A 25134-nucleotide genomic window follows, 5' to 3' on the forward strand; every position below is an offset into this window, starting at 1 on the left:
ACTCCAGAGCAGGTTATGTTCAGAGAGTAAGTTGCTATGGCTAATAACGAACCCAGAAAGTTCCCTCAGTTTTTGGAACAGAAAACTGAGGTTATCCACTATCCAGTTTTGTTGTTGTTATAACCTCATATCATTGATTTATAATCCATTTGTAATTAGTCATTAATTAACCCCTTTATAAACCTTTAACAAATGGAACATAAATGTAAAGTGTTACCAAAATATCTAAGAAAGAAATATCAATAAAAGGTGCAGAAAATTCTTATAATTTGGCTATAATGTAGAGACAGATGTGAAAGTAGATAATTCATTCTCATGACTGTATAGACTGCAGCATCAGGTCCTGATACCGATGAGTGAATAGGATGTGGAATAGTTTGTGAAATGACATCATTAACACTGATAGTTGTGAGTAAACTGTATGTGACATCACTGGACTAGTTATATTTCTAACTTGCCCCTCACCCTCGTGCTGTATGTTTCGGTGTGGACTGTGAAACATCTGACATAATACCCAGTACATAATACTGGTCAAAAAGGGACACTTGAGTCATACATAAAATTGCCTGAATGCCGTTGCATTAGATAACAAAAAATCAAAGCAAGTGTCATTTAAATTATAAAGATAGCAGAAGAAAAGATCAGAAAAGTGAATTGAGTTCTGAGAAAAGCTCTTAAATCTTTGTTTTTATTTTCAGATGCAATTTAGTTTGATGTTTTAACAATAAAATTCTAACATATATAAGTTTGCATATACTGGGGACACTGCATTTGTTTTAACATTGTACTTGAAGACTAATAAAGCTATGAAGTGTACTATAAGAAAAGGAGATACAGTACGTTGTATATGTGTGATTACTAATGAGCAGAAAATACAGCATGCTTTGTGTGCACTGCAGTGCACTGATGCTGACACAGCTGTCCATCACTGCATACTTCTGCACACAATCACATGTTTAGCACTAATGAAACTGTATAAGGTGAGGTGAGAAGTGAAGACGAAGTGTTATCAGTGGTGACAACATTGCACATACACGTACAAAAGCTAGTCTATATGCCCTCATAGTGTTAGTGGAAGTGAGGTCAGGGATAATAAAATTTAATAATAAAATTATTAAATAAAATACATCAAAGCAGGTAATTCATGTAGCAGCGGATATTAAATCCAGCAATTTCTTCAAGCGTATGTGTACAATAACTCGCAACCTATTGCCTAAGCAAATTTACCAAACTTTATGGAGGGTGTAAACCCCACATGTGTGCTACTCTTTCATAGATTACAGGATATTAAGTGTTTTCCCCTGACTCACACAGTCATTTTTTCTCCCTTTACTCATTATTAGTCTACAGTTTCTCATTCATGGTTTAATTATTCACTGAACCACAACACACTGAGTTTTATTGTTTATGTTTTTAGTAAATGGGCAAGTCATGACCGGAATGTAATAAAATGAAATACTTGTTAAAGTTTGACTAAACATGAATAATCTACACTGTATAAACCACTGAAAATGTGTAGTTGTTACCTTTATATTTGTACCTGACATGAACCTTTCAAATATTGGGATTTAGTCATATTCAATAATACATTTTTTTACTTAAATAAAACCAGTTATTTTAGATGTTACTAGGTGTGTTGTAGCACATTTTGGCTGACAAAAGTTTGGAATAATGTACAGATTTTGCTCTTATGGAAATAAATTGGTACTTTTATTCACCAAAGTGGCATTCAACTGATCACAATATATAGTCAGGACATTAATAACATGAAAAAGTACTATTACAGTTTGAAAAATGTTTTACATTCTAGTTGTCAGTTTGTCCAGATACTCAGGTGACATTTCACCCCACACTTCCTGTAGCACTTGCCATAGATGTGACTGTCTTGTCGGGCACTTCTCACACACCTTACAGTCTAGCTGATCCCACAAAAGCTCAATGGGGTTAAGATCCATAGCACTCTTTTCAAATTCTTGGATTGTCTGTTTCAAATATCTGTTGTCCAATGTCTGTGTTTATTTGCCCACTTGAACCTTTTCTTTTTGTTTTTCTGTTTCAAAAGTGGCTTTTCTTTGCAATTCTACCCATAATGCCTGCACCCCTGAGTCTTCTCTTTATTGTTGTACATGAAACTGGTGTTGAGCGGGTAGAATTCAATGAAGCTGTCTGCTGAGGACATGTGAGGTGTCTATTTCCCAAACGAGGTACTCTGATGTACTGTTCATTTGTACATCTGGCCTTCCACATCTCTTTCTGTCCTTGTTAGAGACAGTTGTCCTTTGAAGACTGTAGTTTACACTTTTGAATAAAATCTTCAGTTTTTTGACAATTTCTAGCATTGTATATCCTTCATTCCTCAAAAGAATGATTGACTGATGAGTTTCTAGATAAAGCGGTTTCTTTTTTTTGCCATTTTTGACCTTAAGACATGTCAGTCTATTGCATACTGTGGCAACTCAAAAACAAACCCAAAGACAATGTTAAGCTTCATATATTGATATAATAGCAAGTGACTTTCTAGTACCCAATTAGCAATTTAGCATGATTACTCAAGGATAAGGTGTTGGAGTGATGACTTCTGGAAATGAGGCCTGTCTAGATTTGATCAGTAATGACTTTTTCAAATAGTAATGGTGCTGTTTTTTTACATCAGTAATGTCCTGACTATACTTTGGTGAATGAAAGTACCAATTTATATAAAAGTACCATATATATATATATATATATATATATATATATATATATATATATATATATATATATATATATACACACACACACACCACTCAGCCACAACATTAAAACTACATACCTAATATTGTGTAGGTCCCCTCTTGCCAACTGGTACCAACAAACATGCACTGAGATCAAATTTTTTCCCCATACAGATGGTTGATGTGAAAGTTTACTGAAGCTCCTGACCCATATCTAATGATTTTAGGCACTGCACTGCTGCCACACGATTGGCTCAATAGATAATCACATGGATGATTGTTAGTGCCAGATGGGCTAGTTTGAGTATTTCTGTAAATACTGATCTACTGGGATTTACACACACAACAGTCTCTAGAATTTACTCAGAATGGTGCCAAAAACATCCAGTGAGCATCAGTTCTGTGGATGGAATTGTCTTGATGATGAGAGAGGTCATCAGAGAATGGCCAGACTGGTTTGAACCGGCAAAGTCTACGGTAACTCAGATAACCGCTCTGTACAATTGTGCTGAGAAGAATATAATCTCAGAATGTTATTCTGAGATGCGGGTTGACACTGTTTTGGTGGCACAAGGGGGACCTAAACAATGTTATGCTGGTGGTTTTAATATTGTGGCTGATAGTTGTATATCTATCTATCTACCTATCTATCTATATAGATATACACAACAGTTAGTTCTGGTCCTTGAATCTGATTGGACGAGAGGCGTTACATGAGCATTGATGGTCTGACACCATCAGCACTCGGACGATTGTGTTCGTGCTAAACTAAAGTGTAAGAGCAGTGCATATGTGTTAAGAGCTACAGCATGTCTGTCTCTTTACATGTGTTTTTTTTTACATTACATATGTTAGCCAGCAGGTGGTGTCAAAATATTTGTGTGTGTGTGTAATATGAGTTAGTTAGGTGATGTGAAGTGTGTCAGCGTCAGTCAGTGTTTACATACAACACTTAGTGATCACTCGTTTTAATGCTACACTACTAAAGCTAGAAAATAGCTTTAAATAACTTTAAACTAACAACTTCAACATTAAGGCTTATCACAGCTGAGAGACACAACAGACTGATTAATTACACAAACTCAAGTCGCTTAGCTCCTACCGGAGGTTCCACATTGGAGAGGACATACTGTTAAAAATGGCTGAGAAGATTGCGGTTTCTATTGTGAAAGACTCTTGCGCACAGGCTACTGTGAAATAGGGAGGAATACCCCTGCTTGGGTTGCTTTTTTCCACTGAGAAAGCTGATCTTCAGAATCTGAGATCATCTCTGCTTGGCTGTGGCAACAGGTGATCGCATACGCTCTGACTCTCTCTCTCTCTCTCTCTCTCTCTCTGTCTCACACACACACACACACACACACACACACACACACACACACATTTGGTTTCCATGTTTTATGGGGATTTCCATATACATAATGGTTTTTATACTGTACAAACTTTATATTCTATGCCCTAACACTAACCCTAAACCTAACCCTCACAGAAAACTTTCTGCATTTTTACATTTAGAAAAAACATAATTTTGTATGATTTATAAGCTGTTTTCCTCATGGCGACCGACAAAATGTACCCAGGTTTTACTATCCTTATGGGGACATTTGGCCCCCACAAAGTGATAAATACATGCTCACACACACACACACACACACACACACACACACACACACACACCCTTGCTTATCCAATAACTTGGTAGAAACAGCACAAGCCGGGATACTATTTCTGAAGTGACATTTTGAATTACTAACGGAGGCTTGGACGCATCATTTCTTTTGAACCAGCAACGGCAGATTGTGATCCGCCCCATAAGAAAGTAGTTCCATGCACAAATGTGTTTTAATGACATACTCAGGTTTTCCTAATTTTTTAAAATGTACTTGTTAATTGAACTGTTGTATATAAGCAATATCCCACTCACAATCATGCTATATGACCCTAAACCGCACTGCTGTGATTGCCTATGTCACTCAGCCTGCAGCCGAATCACAGCAGTGCTGACGTTGGTCCATATCACACCCTTGCTGGTGTGATATTGCTTATATATATATATATATATATATATATATATATATATATATATATATATATATATGCATTAAATATTTAAAATGCCATATTGTGCATAAACTGTGTAAGGCACAGCAATATTGCTATTAATATAAATTATATAATATTAAACTGTATTGTATAGTAAAACGTAAAACCGTTTTAAAGCAGTGCTCAGTCTCTCTCATATGGGTATGTGTGCTCCTGTATGTGTTCAGGATTTCTCTTTCCACAGACACACACACACACACACACCATGTGGCGCATCCTGCTGTAGTCTTAACAGCTGTGGTGGGCGGAGTCACTCGGTGTGTGCCCACTCTGACTGGTCAAGTGGATATCAGTCACATAAATACTCGACTGCTATTGGTCAAAATTCTGATTAGGGTCAGTATCACACTGATGAGGGCTGTGGAGTTTCTTGTGGGAAAAAAAATAATGGGTGTTTTCAAATCTGTGGACGTTTTCAAACCGGTAGGGACGTTTCTAAACTATCCAATGAAAGTAAGGAATCTCAATGGTTTGAAAACGCCCACTATTGGGAAAAGCCCATTTTTGTTCTGCAGAGATATAGGTCTAGAAAAAACCCTCGTGAGTCTTTTATTGAACACGGTTCATGAGACTGAATGGAGCTTTAAATCACATTCTTTTTTAATCACATTTCTCACAGCACTGGATGTGTACTGTTTATATACGGTTCAGATTACTGGATTTTACAAAGTCCGGCTCCTATTGGTGGAGTTGATCGCATTTTTGTCAGTATGTCTCGTGTCTCGGAACCGTTACCGAAAACACGACAGGAAAGAATGAAAGACACGAATCTAAAGGTGAGATATAACGTTTAATAACGGGTTACCTCATGTTTGAATAACATCACTTTTTTCCTTTCTTTATTTTTTTTTAATGCACTATTGTTAATAACAACATGGGCAACACATTAACTTCGTATATACTGTGATAAATGCCTTATGACAGTTTGTTGTGATGTTTTTTTAACCCCATCCCCCGTTTCTTTCTTTTTTAACCTAAAGAACAAAATAATTTAAATGTACGATTATGTATATTATTGCGCCTTTACCGATCGCTCAGTTAGTGTTTCGCTTTGTTTATGATCCATGTGTATGTTTATATATGAGGGTTTGTTTGGTCCATTGTGCGGCTGTAACATGAACACGTTGTCCGGAGCACTGAAGGGAATCAATGGGGGAGGGACATACAAAGACAGCAGCACATTCAGGACTGCACTAGTGCTGCATTACCACATATTCACAAAGCTCACATTTAACGTGTTTCTATTCTCGCTTTCTTTACCATGTCTTTTGTTCTAACATCAGCTGTATCTGAATCACATGACCAATTATTACTGTTTAATTAAGTGTCCTTTTAGTTGTATTTCTTGTTTGAAAATGAGTGAGTGACTATTGGATGACGTAGTCTTTTTGCATAGCATGCACAATGACGTTTGATTTGCATGTCTGCATGGGAGCTTTTTACTGGAAACGTGCAGCTGTTAGTTTAAGGATCTTTAAGTTGTTAGCTCTCTGTCCGATCTGACGCTTCCCAGTTATTTTTTGTTGGTGCAACTTAATGTTGTCAGGTTGATTTTTTGACTTGATGTTACTACATGCATTGTTTAGGTTACCTTATAAACATTTTACAGTGTGTTTAAAGAAGTGCCTTTTGGAAATTGCAAATGCTTTCTTTGTGATGGGGAACATTTGATTGATAAAAGACGTCTATCAGAAAAAGAAAGAAACGGGATAACACAGGAGCACAGAGAATGAGGAACAGACAGGATTTGATCCCTGCAGGAGTCTTTATTGAAAATGCAGGTGAGCACAAACCGGTGTGAAACGGCCTTGTGGGTTGAAGTTGATGAGAATTTCCTCTGGCACAAGGAGAGGTGGTAGTCACCTGGTCGCAGGGAAATTCAGCTGTAACGGGTGCACACAGAGCAGAATGAGGTATGTGTGTCTTCACTCGTTGAAGGACAAAGAGGAGCTCACCTCATTGGCGTTCCTCGCAGTGCATCATGGGATTGGGTGGTTGCAGCAGAGCTCTTTTGGTGTGCAGTATTTGCAGCGTTTCTCTTCAGCATCAAGGGTAGTGTTGTTCTTCACCAGAAATTCCACTATTAAAAAGGATTTTTAAAGAAACTGAAGTTGAAAAAGCATGGACTGATGGTTTCGAGGTATCCTTAAAAAATAATTTGCCTATGGAATACATAAATGGGATTTTTACTTTTGTAATTAGACAGTTTTATATTATGCAATTCCCAATTGCTTGCATTACACACAGGTGTTTGCGATTTGGTAGGGTTGATTGCATCTGATTGCTGAATGATGCTGACTCGCAGATGGTGGGCTCATTACATGGAGAACTGAGACATTAAAGAGTCAGACAACTGTAGAAGATGCAAGTATTTAAAATGAGTAGAATTACAGCAGAAGGGTCTTGTGCACACTTTTTCAGAAAGTGATACTAACTTTATTAAGGCCTGTGTACATTTAATTTTTCCATGTTCCAGGTCATGGTTGAGCACTCATCCTTCCAAGTATACTCGCATGCACACTGCACTGCTTTGTGGTATTCTTTTAGTACAGTCAACGGCAGCCGTGTGCGCAGACGATGCACTCTGAAGAAGACTGTCCACCTGTCGAGAAAACAGACGAAATTTAAGTCACACATACTGAGCACATTCCGATCAGCAACACGTACAGCCGAAGCACACACACATCCACATTCACACTTTTACACACACTGATTTTACTCAGACACATAAATGGCTATGTCAGGACTAGGGCTGGATGATATAGCAAATGTGTCTAAACATCGCAAATGTACATATGCAGTGTGCATATGAACAGAGAGAAGACACATTTGATTTCAGTAAGTCGTACTGCATCTTTCAGTGTACCCTCTGATGTTCATTCATGTTTCCTTTTTGTGCCATGAGAGAGAGCGCGTGCTGTGCCGTTTGAATCACACACAGCAAAAAAGAGGATCATAACAACATTTGTGCAGATAAAATTGAGACCAAACACTTGCTAGAAACTCAAACTTGACTTGTTTAATGGCCGCTTTGGATATATCAAAGGATGAGTTTCAATGAATGGATTGTCCTGAGAGGAAATCATTCCTCTCGGTGCAGCCGCAGCATCCACTGAGAAAAGGAACGTTAAACCAACACTTATGTCTGTGGCAAGCGCTTCTGGACAACAATTATCAAAATAAATGTTCCACGTTTACTACTAAAACTAATAAATACGAACATGAATTACAGTGTAAAAATTTACTATTATATAACACAGACTATTTTAGGATATCCCTTAATATGGTGAAATTAACTTTATATTCATTTCAAAATAAAATACAAATATTGTAATATCTGCTACATAGCTAAAGGTAAAATTGTATATATTATACACAGTCTAAATACAATTTGGAACAAAAGACAAGTATATTTGTTATCACTGGGATAGATCATCTTTTTTTTTTTTTTTGGCAGTGGGGTTAAGATGTTCTGTGCACTCAGATGACGTCATCATAGGAATATTGTATCGCATTATCCAACATCTTATCACATATCACATTTATCATCCATATGGTGCAGCCCTAGTCAGGACCAAATTGAGTGTATTACACATTTTTAAGGAAAGAGAAGGATTTAGTTTTTAGGATTACATTTTTACAGTGTTGTTTACAGAGTTTCTTGCCCAATTAAAAATGATTAGCTAGAGACAGAATACATGCTTGGCAAATCTCATATTGACTGCACATCCCAGAAACCCCCTTACATCCATGTTTGCTTCTGTAATGTCTGTTCTGTGTGTGTGTGTGTGTGTGTGTGTGTGTGTTGAGTTTCCTAAGGGCACACTCCACATCTACAGAGAAGACAGAGATGTGATTGTACTCAGACTGAAGACAGCAACAGGACACATTATGACCAGAGCACACATGCATTGACCTGACACTAACCCGGTGATTCATTTAGCAGTGTATTAAAGTGACCTGCACAGGATATAAAGATGACATACTCTTCTAATACAGACTCAGAATCAGTAGCTGCCAGTTTTCCATTCACTTATTTTATATTCATTTTGGGATATCACATAAAAAATGGTGAATGGAAACACCAAGATGCAAATAAAGTTTCCAAAAAATGCATAAAAACATATATCCTCGCCTGAGGTCCATACACATATATAATATAGAACTGGTTTGCTGATGACCTCATAACTTTGAATCCACTGCGCCGCCATATTGCTAAGCCCACACATTCCAATGTCCCTTATCTTCATAGGAAATATAAACATTAGTATAGCAATTTGTAATTAGTGCGACTACTTTGAAGATGCTGAAATATATCACGGTTTTTATTTATTTTGGATTTTTATAGTCACAACATAATTCCCAATAGTTCCATTTGTGTTATTCCATAGTTTTGATGTCTTTACTATTATTCTAAAATGCGAATGTTTTTTAATAAAGAATGAGTAAGTGACCCTAAACTTTTGAATGGGAGTGTATATAATCAGTGGGTGGATACAGTTTTTATTTGGTAAGAATTAAAGTTGTCAATTTTTGATTTGTACAGATAACAAAGATAAACAAAACATATATACACAGAAGAAACATTTAACCCCCACTATTACCCCTCCCCAATCACCAACCCTACCCCACAACGAACATCCCTGTGGTCACATATACACACACAAAATAAAATGAACATATATACAATAATCATACACATTTGAAACTATGCTTCTCTCTCAAAAACTCCAAATAACTGCCCCATTTCCCATCAAATGAATCCCAGATCCCCAGCCTTCTACATGACACCTCCTCAAAAGCTGCCTCCCTCCCCATCTCCACGCACCACTCCCGAAATGAAGGCGCTCCAGCTGACTTCCATCCCCTTAAAACAATCTGTCTGCCTATCATTACATTGGTCAGGACCACATTTTTTATTTATTTATCCCCTATATTGATGACCGCCCCATAGCCAAAAATACAGATTCTGGGGCAAAATTAAATTTGAGGGCCCAAACATAAAACTCTGAACCTTTAACCAAAATTCTTAGATCTTAACACACCCCCAAAAAACATGGGTTGTGTCTCCATCTTCTGATTGGCATCACCAGCATGTGGGTGTGTCTTTTTTGTATCCTCTTTTCTCCCAATTTGGAATGCCCAATTCCCACTACTTCGTAGGTCCTCTTGGTGGTTACTCACCTCAATCCGGGTGGCAGTTGGCTCCGCTTCTGAGACAGTCTCTATTGCGCCACACAGCGTCCAATTGTGACGACTCGCGTTACATCACGTGTACTCAGATTTGTATTTGCATGTTTATTTCGTTTTTATGCCCGTTTGCAGTCTCTGAGTAAATTCCAACTGAAAGTGATCATCCCTATGCCCTACTCTCTACGAATGACAGAGCTCGTGATGTGGGCACTCTGAAGGGAGCAGCGTGATGTTGGCACTCTGAAGGGAGCATGACATTACGAATGTAGCTGTCACTAAAACTCTTGGGACAAGTCCCTTTGTGAAAATGTTACAATTTGTTTGGAACGACACTTTGAGTGGTGTCCTCTTCTCGAAGTACCCTTCAAGGGTGCAAAAATGCAGTTTGGAAAATGTCCTCTTTTTCCTCTTCCTGCTCACTGTGCAGCGAGTCAGAATAACTACCGTACTGACTCTAGAAAATGGGCAGCTTAATATTCATAACCATGTAATTCTTACAAAGGTTTAGAGTGCATTCCAGTGTGTCCAGTTTGCTGAGTTCAGCATGTCTTGCGTGGCGGTTTCAACATCTCTCACGCACAGAACCACAATCGCATGCAGATGAGCTTACCGTGTGTGTGTGTGTCTGGCAGGTTTGTGAAAGCTGGATGTAATCTTTTTAAGTGCTGTTGCATTGCTGAATTGAGGTTTATTTTAGGTCCTGTAATGTTTTTCAAATATTAAGTGAAGCGCTGTCACACAGCTGACACCTCTTCTTGTTATGTGTTCGCACACTTGTCTGCAGACTGCATCATAGGCGGAAATCGCGGGGGGTCAGGACTAAAGTATTATTAAAATGTGTATTGTAAATAATTTAATGATATATTCTTAAAATAATTGTTTAAGAAATAAAATAATACAAATGCAAATGGGGCAACAACATAAAACCCCTTGGTGTCCCCTTCAAAAATTGCTCTTGAGAATTGTTATGTTTATTGTCCCCCCAACATTTTGATGACATTTTCGCCCCTGCTTCCGCCTTATTTTCGATTTGTTGATTCGGCAATTTTGTAATCAAGGAACTTTTTTAATCCAGTAATCGAATTAAATTAGGTAATCGTGACAGCCCTAATGATTACCAGATGATTCAGATAAAGTTGAATTATGTGGGCAGTGTCAGCACTAAAAGCTACAGACCTCCCGATTCAATATTACAATGATATTTCCTAGCCAATTAGATAAGTATTGCGATTTGGTGTTTTGATATAAAAACGTCATAAAAAGATAAAAAAAAGAACAGTTGTGTCTGAAATGACAATCATTTTCACTCTGTAATATATAATTTGCAGGTAAAAGGCAGGGATGTGTAAAACTACCAAAGCGCAAATGAACTTCTGAGCAAAAAAGCAAATCAGACACACTCATCCAGCATGTCTTCCATCAGTTCTTCAAAATATAATCAGGTGTGTTTCCTCAAGCATGCGTCTTTGAGTCTACTGCTATTTCTAGTTGAAAGTGGCGGCAGGTAAATGTGCGAATTCTCAGTGGCAATCTGTTATGTGGAACTCTGAACAAATATAGTTTCCTATATTTATTTATTAATCATTGTAGCATTAAGATTAAACATGTTTTATTAACTAATTATTAAATTAAAAAAATATTTTTCATCATGGAGACGATTTAAAAATAGTTTGGATCAAGAATAGCGGTTTGTAACAGAATAGATTTTTTTTCACCAGCCCTACTTAAAGCAGAGCAAGACATTGGCTGTGTATCGACTGTCATACTACCATACTATTATCCAGTTTCTGCCATACATAATTATGCCAGAAGCCATTAAACCCTGTTCACACCGCAAGCGACACAGACCGACAAAGCAACAGGATGGCAGTAACTTTCAGTGAGAGCACAGCAAGTTCCGGCAACACGTGTGACTATGACTGTTGGCAACAATATGTGGGTGTGGCGAGCGACAAGACAAAGTTGATAAAAGTCTAACTTTAAGCAATGTAATGTTCATTCATTCATTCATGGAAATGGGCTATTAAAAATGATGCGTGGCAAACAGTGTTGGCATTCTGAATGAGTTTGATTCATACATTGATAGACTGTCTTTTTCATAAAATGATGCATTGCAATGAATAGGCAATCTCCCACTTAGACTTTAGGAAACATTTAATAACATTTTAATTGGTGCTATAATTTTTTTCTTTGAAAAAGACTTTATTTGTGAAAGACTTTATTTGAAAAATGTTAATAAAGCATTTATTGTTACATATAGTTTTGTTTTCTTTGCTAAGCAGGAACTGCGGAATTAACTATGAAAATGTGTGATTAATCATGATAAAATATTTGAATCGACTGAAAGCACTAGTAAGAACATGTGCATAGACTGCACGATGGCAACACATTTACTGAATACATTACTATAGAATAAAGGATTATAGTCTTGATGTGCATCAAAAGAGTAATGTGACCATATGAATACATAATTTACTTAGAGTATCACCAATAGACCTTTTACGCACTTCCGCATTTTCCGACCAGAAATACGGCAATGAAGTGTATTAGAACTTCCTGTTATCGTAGCGGCAGATACGAAAAATGGCAGAGTCGAAGAGTCGCAGTTTCTGTTGTGTTCGTCTGCTGTTCGTCTTCCACCCAAAAACAGCCCTTCGTTTCATTCTTTTCCTGTCGATCTAAACCTGAAACCCAAATGGATACAGGCGATCCGAAGAGAGGAAGGGAACAGTTTTGACATAAAAAGAGGTAGCACCTATGTCTGCAGCCGGCACTTCGCTCCGGAGGATTACGTTGGTGGCTGTGTCGTTCGTCGCCTGAAGAGTGGTGTTGTTCCGAGCCTATTCCCTTGGAACAATTTTACTGCTCCTTTCAGAAGGGAGTCAGTATATGACAGAACCATCAAACGTCAGTCTAGTATCCAGCTATGCTGTGAAGATAGCACCATGGTGGCTAAGGCAGTAAGGATGGATCACGACTACGTGACACACCCACCTGCAGGTAAGATTGCTCATAATGTGTTTAAGTTAACGCTAGTCAACTATGTGTACCGTTAATGGATAAATGCATTTCTAACTGAATAACCTTGTGCATCAATTAAACCGGCATTCTGTCTATAGTCAAACCTCCAGTTTGTGATGCTCCTCGCTCTTCCTCATTGACCTGAAGCATCTACCTCTCACTACAACCTGTCCCTGGAGTATATTTGATACTATAACCGCATGCAACAAGAAAATATTACGTGTTATCTCGCATAGAAATACACAACTTTACATCGTAACGTTAACGTTAAGTCACAACACAATGTCAGTAACATTTACCTAGTACAGCTTCACCAAATTACTGGTTGTTATGTTATCTCATACCCTCTCACATACACATGACATATTCACTACGATGTGTTATACCTTATATTACAAATTCACAACACCTAAGATTTACCATTAAGTTACTTACTTTACAGTTAACGTCAACAGAGTAACCGGTGATATGGTTAAAGCTAGCTATAGCAATTTCTTGATTTCTTACCTTGGTAATTGTGGATAAACTCTTCGTGGAAGAATTTATATCCCTTGTCCAGTTTGTTCCCTTTAGTGGACAAATGTATCTCCACACTCTTCACCACATCGGCGCTGGTGAACTTCGGAAGACAAGTAAGGCTAGTCGAAAACACTCTAACGGTAGCTGCCATTTTTCCGTCAACAAAGCTTACACCGGAACTGGGTTTACGCGTCCTTGACCTATTTCCGTTTTTTGTGTAAATGGTCTATATCATCACATGGCATCTCAAATGTTGCTGTGGTTACTCTGATAGCAGCATGATTTGTCTATCACAAATGGTGCTGGATGAGTTGAAGAGTGCTGAAGTATAATATTGGGGTTAAATGTTTTATTCATTAGGGATGAGAAAAAGTAATATGGATGCTTGACTTGGCAAGCAACACTAATGAAGAGTAGATTGGATCTGTTTTATGATGTGTTGAGCGAGACAGAAGCACGTGGTGTGTGTTTAATCAGTTCTTTGTGTTCTATTCATGCGTGTGATTGGTTAAAGTGTTGAGCGTCTGTTGGCTGTTCTGTTTTCTCTGTTACTGAGCATGTTACTGACAGACACTACTTCATCAATCTTCCTTCAACATGAACTTAATCACATGACCAACACAGTCTCCAATTAAACAACCACATATGTAATTGTGTAATGAGGTTGCAGTACAGTCATCCATTGTGAAAGCGCTGTGTTTTTTTCTCTTGTGAAGAACACAACAGACACTGCACTTGGATTGGGAAGCAGATGTGAATTTACTGTTTACCGCTCGGCTCTCAAGCTATGGCCAGGTGATGCCTTGCACGGGAGGGCCAGTCCGGTTAAGCTTTCGCGCTGCGGCTAGTGGCTGCTTTGCTTGGGAGGCCTGGTCCGGTATGGATTTGAATATTTTGTACTTTTTAAAGTGAAATGCTTCCATCTGGTGCACTTTGAGAGCAAAATTCAGAGGCTAGTGTTGTGCTCTTTTAAACAGTTTTGTGCTCTTACCGTATGTTCACACCAGAGGCGGTGAGAGCGTCAAATCGACCAGAAGTCATTCATTTTCAATGACAGACAGCGTCTCTCGGCGGCGAGAAGCGGCGTGGCGAGTCTTGGGCGGTGTGGGCGTCAGATGAAAGTTCAACATTATGGTAATGAGCTGTGACGCGGTTCGGCGGCAACCTATTGGAATATAGAAGTGCTCCGCTCTAGCGAAGTCTAGAGAACACAACAGTGTAAACTTTGGTTCCCACCAAACATTAGTTCCGAAGATAAAATGGAGGAGAAACTAATTATTGCCGTGGCGGGTTTCCCAGTAATATATGATCTGATTAGGGATATAAAACAACCAAGACCACAGTTATTATTACAAATGTATTTTAATTTGATAAAAAACGTCTAGGTTATGGATGTAACCTCCGTTCCCTGATGGAGGGAACGAGACGTTGTGTCGGAGAAGTGACACTAGGGGTCTCTCTTGAGCACCGAATATACCTCTGATCCATTGAAAAAAGGCCAATGAGAAGTTGGCAGTCAGTATTTGCATACCCCGCCCCCGGACATACGGGTATAAAGGCGAGGCAAATACTAGAGTTCATTCAGGATTTTTCTGAGGAGCCGGAAATGGTTCTGGCCACTACAGCGGTTCAGCTCGGCGACGTGGCCGGAAGACACAACGCCTCGTTCCTCCATCAGGGAACGGAGGTTACATCCGTAACCTAGACATTCCCCGTCTGTCCCTCTCTCCACGTTGTGTCGGAGAAGCGACACTAGGGGTCCAATTTAAATCCGCCATGCGCTGAGCCGTGTACGTGTTCTGCTGACACAGGAGCGGGCAGGTATTTGTTACGTGCCAAACGACCAGCTGTGTCAGACTGCACGTACCCTTCCCCAATGCCCCCAAAAAGTCGTCAGAATCCTTCTGGTTACCCTAGGCAGGGGAACAAGGCGACGCTTGCCAACCTGGGAACGGGCCAAGCCTGGCTGGGCCTCTTTTCTCTCTATGTTTCTCGCATAGTGCAATAGACAGCCGGGGCCCTTACACGCACTGAGGGAAGGGGGTCTTACCCAATTTCCCATTCTTTCAGGGGGGAAAAGACCCTGCGGAGACCACCCCTGCCCAACTGGGGAGGTACGGTGGTGAATACATCACATGTGTTTTTAGGCGACACGTGGAAGTGGCGCGGTGGCAGATCCAGCCTCAGTGAGAGGAGACGACGGGCGAGTCGTGACATGTGGTGGGAGCGTACGCCGCCTTGGCGATTTATGTACGCTACCGCAGTGGTGCTGTCTGACCTGATTAGGACGTGTTTGTCTCGAATTAACGGGAGAAACCGCCGCAGGGCAAAGAAGACAGTCAACAACTCTAGGCAATTGATATATGCCAGCGCAGCAGGGCCCCTTTCCAACGGCCTGCGGCTGCGTGCCCTTTGCACATGGCGCCCCAACCCAATCTGGAGGCGTCGGTAGTGACCAGGACGCGTCGGGACACCTGCTGCAGGGGCACTCCTGCCCGTAGAAAGCAGAGGTCTGCCAGGGTTTTAGTATTTTTCAGCAGGCAGGGGTGATTGTCACACGGTGCATGCGTGGTGCCATGCTCATCTCGGGACTCGAGTCTGAAGCCAGTGCTGAATCGGTCTCATATGCATCAACCCCAGCGGCGTGGTCGCGGCGGAGGATGCTATATGCCCCAGGAGCCTCTGGAAGAGTTTTAGAGGGACCGTCGTGCCTGGCCTGAATTTGGCGAGGCATTTCAGCACCGTCTGAGCACGCTCGTTGGTGAGACGTGCGGACATTGAGACTGAGTCTAACTCCATGCCGAGAAAGGAGATGCTCTGGACCGGGGTGAGCTTGCTCTTTTCTCGGTTGACCTGAAGCCCCAAGCGGCTGAGGTGCCTGAGCACCTGGTCTCTGTGAGCGCATAGTAACTCTCGGGAGTGGGCCTGTATGAGCCAGTCGTCGAGTTAATTGAGTATGCGGATGCCGGCTTCTCGGAGCGGGGCAAGAGCTGCCTGTGCGACCTTCGTGAAGACACGAGGGGACGGAGACATGCAGAAGGGGAGGACTTTGTACTGGAACGCCTGGCCGGCGAACGCGAACCGTACAAAAGGTCGGTGTCGCGGCAAAATTGAGACATGGAAGTACGCGTCCTTCAGGTCTACCGCTGCGAACCAATCTAGGTGCTGGATGCTTGTCAAGATACACTTGTGCATGAGCATTTTGAATGGGAGTTTGAGTAGCGCTCGATTGAAAACTCGCAGGTCCAAGATTGGTCGTAAGCCGCCGCCTTTCTTGGGTACAATGAAGTAAGGGCTGTAGAAACCCTTCTTCATTTCGGTTGGAGGGACAGGCTCTATCAGCGTCTGAGTAGAAGAGTAGCGATCTCTGCGCGCAGGAGTTTGGCATGTTGGCCGTGCACTGCGGTAAAGCGGATGCCCGTGAAGGGGGGCGGGGGCCTGGCAAACTGAATTGCCTAACAGAGTCGGATGGTCCAGGCCAGCCAGCGAGACGGGTTGGGAATTGAGAGCCACGCATCCAATCTCCGTGCTAGGGGCACCAAGGGGACGGTTATTTTTGACGTACCTGGCGGGGCTTCGCAGCAGGGTGGAGCAGGTAGTACGCCGTCGGGAGGCGCGGACGCGTCCCGAGGCTCTGGTGCTGAGAAAAGACTCAAAGCACATCCGGCAGGGGGCGAGTTGATGACTGAGGAGGAGGTCCTGTAGTGGCGTCCTCTGGACTCGTCAGAACCGGCCGACCGGGGAACAGTCGTGGGGCTGAAGGCGGATCTGGGGCCGCGTTCAGCAGGCCTGGCGGCAGAGTGCCGTGAGAACGGCATTTGCGGGCCAGGTGACCCAGAGACAAAAAAGGAAATAGCTCTATTATTGAGAATGTGAGTACCGCAGCCCTCGTTAGGGGGTGTGGCAAATGAAATTAATTCAACAAAAGATTCTCCTCTCGGCCCCCCCACCGGGGAACGGAGTGGTCTTACCAGCTCCAGAGCTAACATCTCAGTCTCTGGGTCGGTCATCTCAGGAGCGCCTGGGAGCCTTCCGGGTACTCGAGGGGGTCCGTGAGATGAGGGGGCGTCCATCTTCTGCGGGGAGCTCGACGCTGGGGCTGAGAGCTGGGCCCATGTTTGCTGAGGCGGAACACCGCTTTTCTTTCTTTCTTGAAAGCCGCAGGAGGATGCCCTCGGCGAGCAGACAGGGAATTGCCCCTGGTGGCAAGTTTGCGGCAGGGCAGGATGTGTGAAATAGCCTCCATCTGTTTCTTCACCACTGAGGGCTGCTGGGTAGAGTCGTCAGGTGCTGTCACCGAATAGACGGAGCTGGGAGACGGGAGCGTTTGAGAAAGCATGCTTTGTCTACCTCCTCTACTGCGACCAGGTCCAGTCCATGTGTTGCGTTTCCGGACCACAAGGGGGCCATCGCCTGTTCGAGTGCAGTTCCTGCAGCACGTCAAGAACAGGACTACCCAAGTGCACATTTATGGAGCCTTGGCGTGGTGGACTGCAGGAGGGGGCCATGGCGTGCAGGGGGGGAGTGGTCTGGGACCGCTCTACCGCAGAGGGTAGTGAGAGCGGAGGAGCGAGGAAGCTTGGCTTGCTCAGCTCGTCATGCACGTCCGGGAAGAAAGGAACCGGGGGTGGAGCGCGGCTGCTTTTGAGCGGCGCACATGCCCGTGGAACCAAACAAGTAGCCATGAGGGGGAGGGGGACGGGATTTTCTGGTCCAACCTCGCGCTTGCGGTACCCGGGGAAGCATATCGGACCTCTGTGCATCAGGCTCAGACTGGGCGCGCAGACCCGAAGGTGGCGGCGCAGACGAGTCACCAACATCTGACGGCGCTGTAACGCTCTCTGATGCAGCGGTGATTATCTTCATCCAATCCCGGGAGCTCAAGGGACCGGCAGGCCGGCTGTGAAGCGGGCCGCACTCATCCCGAGCAGAAGGGAGCAAGCAAGCGTGCTGGGGAGGCGGGTGGTTCGCGGGTATTTACCCGGCGAACACAGCCCATCTTTATCCCCAAATCGCCTTCATCGCCCGTGGCGCCTGCCCCAATCCCGTGGGAAAGAGGCGAGAGCGGGGCGGCTGAAGTGGCTTTCTCTCATGACAAAAGAAAGCCCCGACCGCAATGCTGCCACAGCTATGTTCTCGCACTGAGAACATAACCTTATTGGAGAGAAAATGCTCATCCTGAGCTCGGACCGAAGCCAGCAAGCGTACTGGGGAGGCGGGAGGTTCGCAGGGATTTACCCGGCAAACACAGCCCGTCTTTATCCCCAAATCGCCTTCATCGCCCGTGGCGCCTGCCCCAATCCCATGGGAAAGAGGCGAGGCACGGGGGGGGGGGCGGCTGAAGTGGCTTTCTCTCATGACAAAAGAAAGCCTACGACCGCAATGCTTTCATGGCTATGTTCTCGCCCTGAAAACATAGACCATTCATAAAAACGCTGCCTGCATGTAATCGCAACCCAGGTATGCCAGGCAGCTTTTATGACCGTAGGAGGTGGGGAGAAATCGGCCGCATCCAGAAACTACACAGAGGCGGAAACATGTCTTTAAAAAGACGTGTCCTGAAAAGGTAAATGGTAAATGGTCTGCACTTATATTGCGCCTTTTTAAGCCTTAACGGTATTCAAATCGCTTTACACTGCGTCTCATTCACCCATACACACACACATTCATACACCAATGGCGGCAGAGCTGCTATGTAAGGTATGTAAGCTAGCCTGCCATTGGGAGTAACTTGGGGTTCAGTGTCTTGCCCAAGGACACTTCGGCATGTGGAGTCATGTGGGCCGGGATTCAAACCACGAACCCTGCGATTAGTGGCCGACCCCGCTGTACCAACTAAGCCACAGCCGCCCCTCTACCACAGAGCCACAGGACATTCAACGCCGCTGTGTATTGCTCTTTTAGAGAAAATCACTCTCTTAAACAACTCTCTTAGAGTTTGGGTTTCTGCACTGTCGAAGCGCCTAGGGGCAATTGCACTGCCGTGCAAGAAGGAGAAATCGCCGCTGTAATGCGCCCTCAATCCAACAGCATGCAGAGTGTCAGAGGAATACTGGAACTGGTGTGATCTCATGCGAACAGCATGCACAACCATCGGCTCCGAAGAAAATTTCTGAATGAACTCTAGTATTTGCCTCGCCTTTGTACCCGTATGTCCGGGGGCGGGGTATGCAAATACTGACTGCCAACTTCTCATTGGCCTTTTTTCAATGGATCAGAGGTATATTCGGTGCTCAAGAGAGACCCCTAGTGTCGCTTCTCCAACACAACGTGGAGAGAGCGACAGACGGGGAACAACTATAATTTTAATTACTTTCTGCCATCGATCGATTTTTATTTTCACATTTTAAAGAGTTCATGAGGATATACGATACTTGTGATAGGTCGGCAAAAAGTAAATGGTCGACATGTCTGGATGTTTAAATTGCGGCCCCTTTAAATATAGTTCACAAAACAAAGCATTCTGAACAAACGTTGCTGCATATTTCAACTACGTCAGAGCATCCACGAGCGTCCTCGAGCGTTGAAGGCAGGGCAGCCAGAGCGAATTTTGACGCTCTCACCTTTCTGGTGTGAACGCACGGTTAAAGCTGCAGTAGGCAACTTTTAAATAAATTGAGAAACAGTGCCCCCAATTCTTCCCCATATACATGATGCTCTTCACGCCCAGCCAGGGTTACTTGACAGCTGTTCACAAACAGAGCCAAGGCCTGCTTTTCACTGAGCCTGGGGAGCTAACTAATTCCTCACTGGCCCTTATTTAACATAGACACCATATTTATATAGAAAACAATTTTTTCAATGAATAAATACTACCTACTTTAACAATTTCCTGCACTAACCATTCTGATAGCACTAGTACAAACTAGTGATATCAGTTTCAGCTTTTAATCTTTTAACGTTACTTCAGATTGCTAATGATAGTTAGCTAGTGAAGCCGTAAGCAGTGTAATGTTGTGCCAATGAACCTAGTAACGCTAATGTTAATTTACGTTAATCATCATGATTGCAACTTTTTTTTCTTTAGCTACTTTTGTAACCCAGCCAACCTGTATAGCTATTATATTACATTACATTATATTGTGTTGTTTTACATTACATTAAATAAAATACTGTATTATATTAATTATATTATGCAATAGTAAAATATTTCTGCCTTAAATTCTTCACTTTATCACTATTTTAAGGCTCTCTGATTAACTCACAAGCCCTTTTTTGTCATGAAGGAAGAATTCGAGATTGTGTTTCTTGGATGTTATCATCTCCACAGAAATAGAGCAGGATATCTCTGTCTCACATCGTGAATAAACCCACAATGACCACGGATAATTGACTTAAGTTTCACTTATCAGCCATTAATATGTGTATACCTATTAACAAAATGTATATGCGTATACCTTGTTTATATTTTCGCGGGAGTTTGGCACAAGCCTCTGTAGACGCCGTGCACATCAGAGCACTTGAGAAGTAGTTCATCTTCACACGGTGTGGTTCCCTGAGAAGCTCAGGGTTCAACTGAATGAGACACAAGTGTTTTTACCTGCGTGCATGAGACATCATGCAGGGAAGGATGAGGCTGAATCCAGCTTCTTAATAAATTGCTTTTTATTTAGTAAAAGGGACTCAGTGCTTTGAAACTACACAACTCTATCACTGGCGAGTGAAATGTTAATATTTACTTGTTGCCAGTGGCTAATAACAGACATTTTTTGGTCGCATAATGCGCAATTTACTCGCAATGTAGAGGGCTGGTTAACGTTACTTACCCCAAAAAATATGTAATCCTCTTCAACCAAATAACGTTAGACGGATCCAGGAATACTCTAGTACAGATATCTGCAAGTGTGTGTGAGCACGTAAGTTTACAGCAGCAGGGGAGGAGCTGACTGAACTGACTGGCTCATATGAGAGAGAGAGAGAGAGAGTGAGAGCGCAAAACACAACCTTTTATTTTATGTTATTATGAGACTGAGAAGTGCAAGAATGTTTCGGTTCATTACGAGACCGTGACGGGGCAAATTAGACTGGCGGGCTGCCATAGTCTAGTCAATTAATGGGAAACACTGGTGACTAGTGGATGCCTTGCGTGGGAGGTCTGGTTTGGCACTTGCACTGTGGCAAGTGGATGCCTTGCTCGGGAGAGCTGGTCTGGTTCGGCCCTCGCATTGCGGTTTGTTTTGATGCCTTTCATGGTTCGGCTCTCGTGCTGCGGCCAATGGATGCCTTGCGCGGGAGGGCTGGTTCAGTTTGGCTCTTGCACTGCGGCTAATGGATGCCTTGTGCAGGATCGCTGGCCCGGTTTGACTCTCGCGCTGCGGCTAGTGGATACTTTGAACAGGAGGGCCGGTCCCGCTTGTCTCTCACGCAATAACAAAAGAAATAACACAAACAATCCAAAAACTATGAATTGAGTGTGCTGTGATAGTGTGCGTGGGAATGAGGTATGTCAGGTAAATGTGGTTGATTAATGAGCCAATTCATGAGAACGAGAACAGTCTTATCTGCGGGTATGATGAGAAATTATGGTTAGATGTCCTCTTTGTCGGCCTTGTGTTCCTTATTGACAGTCCTTGGGCAGTTGCAATACTGCACCCAAGTGTAGTCAAAGGTATCAACATTCTCAGAATATACTCCAAGAACAAAAAAAAAATCCTATTTTGAGCAGCAAACCAATGTTTCTCAAACAAGGATTTCATGTAGAAAGCAGCAGACAACATGAGGCAATCAAACTGAATCAGACTTCTTCTTTTCCATTGTATGGTGGTTAACAAACTAGCTAATGGTGCATATCCACCACCATCTGACTTCTACTACTTCCTGTATTTATACAAATCTGGAGTGCTAACTGAGACCTCTAGTGGCTAGGATGAGCATAACCCCCAACAACAATACAATATGCCATGTGACCAGGGATGCACCGAAATTTCGGCTGCCGAAGATTTTCGGTCGAAAAAGGCACTTTCGGTTTTATATCAGATTTCACTCTGGATCGATCTAGCCCTTATCACAGCGCTACCCAACAAAGGTCGATCATGTCAGCGGTGTGGAAATTCTTCAAAGTTGCTGATAAGGACATCAAATTTGTGATCTGCAGTGTTTGTTCAAATTTCAAGAGGGGGTACGGTGCCGAAAGAGGGGGTACGGTGCCGATACTTTTGGCATATCAAACCACAACAGGTTTGATACGCCACCTAAAAACACGACATCCAATTCAATATACAGAGTACAGCAAGAGATTCTACAGGAAAGTGCCCCGATCCACAGCAGTGCCACAACTAGCGCAGCTACACCACAACTTGAGACGTATCTAGCTGAACTACCAGAAGCGACAATCCCCTTGACTACGGTCGCATTGACAAAGACTGCTTTCCTTTGCTTGCGTGCACACAGGCATTTATCTGCCCCAAGCACCAGCACAGTGAGTGAGAGACTGTTCAGTGCAGAATCTCATGTTCTTGATGAGCTTTCAGACAGGAGAGACTGTCAGAAAGTTTAGCGACTTTTTTCTCGAAGATAAACCTGTCACTTGTACTTAACCCTTTAAGACCTAAGGGCATGTTTACAATTCATTTTCCGTCTGGTTTTATTTACTAAAAAAGCTTGTAAAACATCAACCCTGTTGTGCACAGACAATTGACACACCTCTTTTTTTTCAAGACAAATTGGACTTTCAGCATATTTGTGTTGCATTGATGTCACCTGAATGTAAAATAAGTTATGGGACCATAAAGACAAATGAAAAAATAAAATGGAAATTGAATCACTCAAATATTTATTGAAATCACACACAAATAAATAAAAGCTAAGCAAATTTCCTCTGGAAAACAGTTTGTTCATGTCTTTGGAGTCCTGGAGCACAGGAATAAACATTGTAACTTCTACAGAACCAAAACTATTTACATTTTTCCAAAAAAGTCCAGGCGTTTTTTGCCTCATTCACTGGTGCCAAGCCTCAAAACAGTTCCTATCAGCAATCACACAGAGGGCCACATCACAGGCTTTGCATTTCCAGGGGTGGCCTGTTTGACCTGCCTTGTCTGCTTGCAGTTCACACATTGCCTTCTACCATAGGAGGCCTTCTTGCTGGTTTCAGTTTGGTCTGATGTTGGCACAGGTACATGGTCACTTTGTTGCTGGCGCTCTCTCTCTCTCTCTCTCCTCAAAACTACTTTGCCGTGCGTCTCTCTCTCTCCTCAAAACTACTTTGCCGTGCGTTTCTCTCTCCACAATATCAGAGCTTGGTTCATGCGTAATGACGCACACCAACGTGGAAGACGGATCAGCCTGTCATTGGTCAACAACCTCACGCAAAGCATCATGTGATATCCAAAATGGCAGCTATCATCGAGCTAGCGGCAAAAATGATGGAGAATTGATAAATTATGGACATCAAGTGGATAAATCTTGGATGTAAGTGTTTGGATTTATTGCTGAAAAACTCCGAAAAGAGGCACAAGTTCCGGGCTGGATAGAAAACCTTCTGTAAAGGCTACAAAGACACCAAAGACACCCCCGTGATGGCTAGCTCGTTAGCTTTCTGCTGGAAAAAACGGTAAGAAAATCGATAAAACTTTCATCAAATTATATAAATATTTATCGGAGGTGCCGTGTGACGTCGTGGACGATGCCGTCGGGCTCTGAGGGTTAAATAGTAAGCGGTCCAATATGAGGTGTATAGCAATTACATAAAAATTTGTGTAGCCCTGCAACACTTGTTCTTCACTTGAGGCTACATCTGTTTACAGTTTGAGGTTGGATTTAGTTCTGTTACTGCTGTTTTGCACTGTTGTTTTGCACAATAATATTCACTTAAAGTAGACATAAGTTTACATTTAACAGAATAGAGGCCCTCTGCCATTCTGTGTTTTCCTGTTGTTTTAATTAAAAAGACTTACATATTTAAACTTTTTGAAAGATGCTATGATGCTAAGTTCATTACTTGACTGTTGTTTTGCATATAATAGTTTTCTAAAACTTTACATTATTTGGATAATTGTTAATAAAATCTGTAAAATTTGATCGTTACAGAAATGAAGAATAATATTTAATATTGTTTTAATATATTTTCTGTCCAATTTTGGTGTGTTACTTTCAATAAAAGTGTGATTATTTTATTGGTTTGTAGTTTTTCAATTCAAAATATATGTATTTTCTAAATAGGTAAAAAAAAAAAAAAGAGTCAATTTCGGTTTTCGGTTTTCGGCCAAGTGCATCCTGGAGTTTCGGTTTTCAGTTCGGCCCAGAATTTAAATTTCGGTGCATCCCTACATGTGACTGTTACAGTAGTCTGATGAAAAGCATTTGCCTCTGTCCAAATTCACTACTCAAGCAACTGGTTAGCAGAGGATTCTATGTTTTTTTTGTGGCCGGCTACAATTTTTTATAATGTATTAGAATCCCCCAGTTATAATGGAGGCTACGGCCCTGAATACAAGCCTATAACTTATCAGGGACATAAAAACAAATGTGCAGGGTATAAAAAGATTGTGACAGAAATGTTAAAACTCAGTGCATAACCGTGACAGATTAGATTTTTTATTTCTAGTCTGTTTTCTAATAACTATCATTTACTGTGGAAATGTTT

General features: G+C 42.1%; 1 protein-coding gene across 1 annotated transcript in view; it reads left to right on the forward strand.

Annotated features, from left to right (window-relative positions):
• The first annotated feature begins 5352 nt into the window (after window positions 1–5352).
• LOC127657988 (rho guanine nucleotide exchange factor 2-like) overlaps window positions 5353–25134 on the forward strand; it is a 71702-nt gene continuing 51920 nt past the window's right edge. The window contains exon 1 of the mRNA XM_052147033.1: window positions 5353–5593. Within this exon, the coding sequence (XP_052002993.1) occupies window positions 5528–5593 (66 nt within the window). The 5' untranslated portion in view covers window positions 5353–5527. The remainder of the gene's footprint in view (window positions 5594–25134) is intronic.

This window comes from Xyrauchen texanus, chromosome 17, assembly GCF_025860055.1.
Source record: "Xyrauchen texanus isolate HMW12.3.18 chromosome 17, RBS_HiC_50CHRs, whole genome shotgun sequence".
NCBI classification, from domain to species: Eukaryota; Metazoa; Chordata; class Actinopteri; order Cypriniformes; family Catostomidae; genus Xyrauchen; species Xyrauchen texanus.